Source organism: Capsicum annuum, chromosome 12 (assembly GCF_002878395.1).
Source record: "Capsicum annuum cultivar UCD-10X-F1 chromosome 12, UCD10Xv1.1, whole genome shotgun sequence".
Taxonomy (NCBI): Eukaryota; Viridiplantae; Streptophyta; class Magnoliopsida; order Solanales; family Solanaceae; genus Capsicum; species Capsicum annuum.
Genome location: NC_061122.1, coordinates 11,424,631 through 11,429,644, shown reverse-complemented (window position 1 = coordinate 11,429,644; position 5,014 = coordinate 11,424,631). Strand labels below are relative to the sequence as shown.

General features: G+C 30.1%; 2 protein-coding genes across 2 annotated transcripts; both read left to right on the top strand.

The window, feature by feature from the left end:
• The first annotated feature begins 1,432 nt into the window (after positions 1–1,432).
• On the top strand, positions 1,433–2,216 carry LOC107849989 (SKP1-like protein 11). Its single transcript, XM_016694485.2, has one exon. It carries the CDS (start codon positions 1,646–1,648, stop codon positions 2,144–2,146), a length of 501 nt encoding a protein of 166 aa, XP_016549971.2. The 5' UTR covers positions 1,433–1,645; the 3' UTR covers positions 2,147–2,216.
• Positions 2,217–3,885: 1,669 nt separating this feature from the next.
• On the top strand, positions 3,886–4,633 carry LOC107850038 (SKP1-like protein 11). Its single transcript, XM_016694520.2, has one exon. The coding sequence runs from the start codon at positions 4,093–4,095 to the stop codon at positions 4,552–4,554; it is 462 nt and encodes a 153-aa protein (XP_016550006.2). The 5' UTR covers positions 3,886–4,092; the 3' UTR covers positions 4,555–4,633.
• The last annotated feature ends 381 nt before the right edge of the window (positions 4,634–5,014 follow it).

The window sequence follows — 5,014 nt, the reverse complement described above, 5'->3', positions numbered from 1 at the left end:
AATAGATCTTCTATAGACGTGTATATTTAACGTATACATGTGTATATATTTTATAAATTAGTATATAACTATACAAATATATATTGTAATGTATATATATTGTAGTATATCTCATTTAAAGTATTACATATACATGGAATAGAGTGTATATATGTGAATAGATCTTCTATAGACGTGTATATTTAACATCTACATGTGTATATGTTTCATAAATTAGTATATAACTATACAAATATATATTGTAATGTATATATATTATAGTATATTTGATTTAAAGTATTACATATACATAGAATAGAGTGTATATATGTGAATAGATCTTCTATAGACGTGTATATTTAACGTATACATTACTTTATGTTTTATAAATTAGTATATATATTGTAGTATATACTTTTTTTAAAGTGGTAGATATATATTGAATGGTGCGTATGTATGTGTATATATCTTCTATAGACGTATATCTTTAAAGTATACAAGTGTATATGTTTTATAAATTAGTATGTAACTATATATATATATACATATTGTTGTGTATATATATATGTATATTGTAGTATATATTTTATTTAAAGTAGTACATATATATTGAATGGTGCATATATATGTGTATATATCTTCTAAAGTAGTATATATTTAACGTATACATGTGTATATGTTTTATAAATTAGTATATATATATATATATATATATATATATATATTATACTATTATAGCATATGTTTTATTTAAAGTAGTACGTATAGTCATATATAATTATATATTGTATATAGTGTGTATATAGTGTATATTGGAGTGTATATAGTATATATTGGAGTGTATATAGTGTAAATTGAATTTTTTATTTATTTTTTAAACGGATTTGACCGATTTTTAACCGGGTTTGACCGGGTTTTGGTGGGTTTGACCGGGTTAGGTTAAGTGGACCGGGTTAGGGTGAGTTTTAATTTTTTTATTGTTTGGCCCGGCCCAGCCCGATCCGGTTAACGTCAAAACCGACCCTTAACCAGCCCTCAACCCGGTTAAAATGGGAGGGCCGATTCCGGGTTGAACCGGCCCGGCCCGTTTGACACCTCTAATTGATTGGAATGCTTTTCTTTTTTCCCTAATATACAAAGAATCAATTATGACATTTAAATTTCTTCTCCATTAACTTTCACAGCACCGTTAACTTTCACAGCAAATTCTAACATACATTATCTTTTACTTGGATATATTACCTTTGTGACCCTTAATTTCTTTTATTTTCTACATTAATTTCACCACAAATTTGCTTTTATTTTTGTCGAAGTATTTCATTTAGCTGAAGATCATTGTATATCCCACCCTTGCTAAACTTCACCACAAAGCACAAATGTTGGCCGAACATTTGAATCTAGAATCTTTTAATTTTACAAAATAAAATTATATTTGTTAGAGAATTATGCAAAAGATACCATATAAGTTACCATAATTAATAATTAAATATGCAAAAAAAACTTATAAAAATTTATAAAGGTAATGAATCCTAACCTAACATAAATTGGGAGTTAGGGAGAAAGTAGGAAAAGGAAAAAAGAAAATCAATAACTATATAAATACACTACTCCGCCACACCCCTCAACTTATTCTGCCTTTTTGAGTTCTTCTCCCAAAACAATATCAATGGCATCATCATCGAAAACCGAACAGAAAAAAATGTTAATCCTAAAATCGTCTGAAGAAGAGGAATTTGAGATTGAAGAATCCATCGCGGTTCAATCTGGAACAATTAAAAACATGGTGGAAGACGATTTCACCCTCATCCCACTCCCAAATGTCGATACAGAAACCCTAATCAAAATTATCAAGTACATGAAGAAGCATGGAGAGAAGACAAAGTCAAACGAAAAAGATATAGAAGAATTTGACAAGGAATTCGTGAAGAAGAGCTTCACAGAACTAAAGGAACTTGTATTGGCTGCAAATTATCTTCACATTACTAGTTTGATCGATCTATTATGTCAAGCATTTGCCGATAGAATTAAGAACAAGTCAGTCAAGGCGATTCGAGAGATATTCGGTATCCCAAACGACTTCACACCGGAGGAAGAAGCAGAGGTTTATGAGCAACATAAGTGGGCACATGAAGAAGGAAAAGAACATATTGATCATTCTGCTTATTAGGTTAATTTAATTTCTCTTTTTTTTAGCTTTAATTTAGGTTTTCTAATTGTGGTTTTCTTTTTTGTCTTTAATTTTATGCAATTTTGGATTTTGAGTTTTACACAGATAGCAATTCTATTTCTATTATGCTTTTAGCCTTTTTTTTTCTTTTGTTTACTACACCATATATAATCCTTGATATAACAATGCTTCCTTTCTGGATACTCCTCAATGTCCCGGCTATAACGTATGATTAATCGTTTTCTTCCAAAAGAAATCAAAGAATTTCTTGGTAATTCTACAAGATTAGTTCATTCTTTTTTCTCTATAGATGGTCAAAACTTTTTTTGGGTTCGAATCCTACCAAGAGGTCCACTAGAGATCATAAATTATTGAAGTGAACTTAGTACACACCTAAACATGGATAAAATTGAAGATACGCGCGTCCTCTGGAGATTACAATGTGGAGAATCGACCCTCACCTACAAGGGAAGTTCAGGTAGCCAATTATACAAGTTAACTAACACATTTATATATTATGCGTATAACTATGGTGACTCGTGACTGTTTAATAGTTAAGTTAAATAAGTACATAATTAATTTATCGTGCACGATTAATACTATTAGTTAAGTACATAACAGAATATGATCAAAATAATAGCACTAGGTCATATAATTCCTCTCTACCAAAATGTGGAAAGAACGAACATGGTTATTAATTAACCAAATACATAAACAAACAATTGGAATTAATATTAACTTCATATAAATAATTTAACTATGTTATTGACTAATGTCAAAATCACAGCCAACAACTGTCACTGGCGTTATAAGTATAATCAGTCCATTCAGAATTTCCAATGCACAAATATTTTCTATGTAGGTATCGTAGTTAAAAATCTATTCAAACTTTTGCCTGTGATACTAACTCATGTTAGTTTGAATTTTGACCTAGATTTTTCTTGATTAAGGATCAACAAATCAAGAACTGACGGCCCTTCCACTCGACAGCGTCGGATCACTAAGGCCAACTTTTAACCCTTCTTGACGGATGGATCTTATAGTCAAGCTCCCTTCTATTTTGCACTCGAGGGTCAATCTCCATCTGACCTGAGGAAACCTTTGCACGCCTTCATTACCTTTTGGATTTGGAAGGTCTACACCCCATAAAAACTGTCTATCCGATATTGTCAGAATGGAAAGGTGAATATAAAAAAATAACAAGTATTTTCGATCTACCAGCACGTCCCTACACTCTTGAACAAAATGGAATAGTCGAACGGAAAATTCTACATTTTATCGTCTTTAAGTTTTTGAAAAAAAAGAAATTGAAGCAAAGTGCTATATATGTTGATCAATGTTTTACCAGCAATGTTCTTAAGCAATAAGCATAAAATTTCGTACAAATTATTACTTTCAAAAGGAGTCAAATTTCCTTGCTTTTAAACCGTACTTTAATTGATTGTGCAGTATTTTCACTAAATTCCATTAAATGATTTCATCATTATTTGGTTCTCCTATAATTAATTTGTCATTCCAAAATAATTTGTCCACCAACCAATGTAAAATAGAGAAATTATAAATCAAATTTTTGTTTGTAAAGGTTTGGGAAAATAAAATATAAAGTTTACTCGACCAGGATAAAATAAAAGAAAAATTATTCTATTTTCAGAAGCTTCTAGAAGTGTGAAAGAATACAAAAACAGAATTTTTTTTTCTTTTCTAGGATCTCTTTCATAAATTAGCAAAGACTAGGAATAGTGAAGAAAAATATCAATCACTATAAATACACTACTACACCCTACCTCTCAACATATTATTCTCTATTTTGGAGTTTTTCTTGAAAAAAATTTATTCCCCAAAAATATCAATGGCATCATCATCAGAAACCAAATCATCATCATCGAAAACCGAACAGAAAAAGATGATAACCTAAATCATCATCATCGAAAACCGAACAGAAAAAGATGATAACCTTGCAATCATCAGACAAAGATGTATTTGAGATTGAACAATCGATCCTGATTCAGTCAGGAACCATAAAAAACATGGTGGAGGACGATTTCACTTTTATCCCACTACCAAGCGTTGATACAGAAACCCTAATCAAAATTATCGAGTATATGAAGAAGCATGCAGACAAGACAGATTCAAAGGAAAAAAATATCAAAGAATTCGACAAGGATTTCATGAAGAAGACGTTGAATGAACTATTTGCTCTTGTATTTGCTGCAAATTACCTTCACATTAGCAGTTTATTGGAGCTGTTATATCCGTCAATTGCTGATAGAATTAAGGACAAAATAACAGAGGCTATTCGACAGATATTTAGTATCCGATGTGATTTCACACCAGAGGAAGAAAGAAGGATTATTATGGATAATAAGTGGGCACATGAAGGGACAGAAATTGAAGGAACTCTTGATTAGATTTATTTATGTTTCTTTCGGTTTAATTTGATTTAGGGTTTTCGTTTTTGGTCATTAGTTTTTTGTTTAGGGTTTTTTGGTCCTTAGATTTTTGTTTAAGGGTTGTTTGGTCTTTAGATTTTTGTTTAGGGGTTTTTTGGTCTTTTGATTTTTGTTTAGGGTTTTTTTTTTGATCTTTTGATTTTTGTTCAGGGTCTTTTTGGTCTTTAGATTTTTGGTTTAGGGTTTTTTGGTTTTTAATTAGATTTTTCTTTAGGGTTTTTTTTGATCTTTCGATTTTTGTTTATGGTTTTGAGTTTTACTGCTTAAAGATTTTACGTATTCTGAATACTTATTAATTATTTCATGTTCAAATATAGAGTTTGATATACATTAAAATTCTAGTTTATATACCATGGGTTTTACTCTAATGTCTCCTTTTGAAAATCGAAGAGTAATATTCTTAGTCTGCCATTAACAA

Coding starts and splice junctions, on each gene's coding strand:
- LOC107849989 (XM_016694485.2), top strand. CDS start 1,646: ATGGCATCATCATCGAAAACCGAACAGAAAAAAATGTTAATCCTAAAA.
- LOC107850038 (XM_016694520.2), top strand. CDS start 4,093: ATGATAACCTTGCAATCATCAGACAAAGATGTATTTGAGATTGAACAA.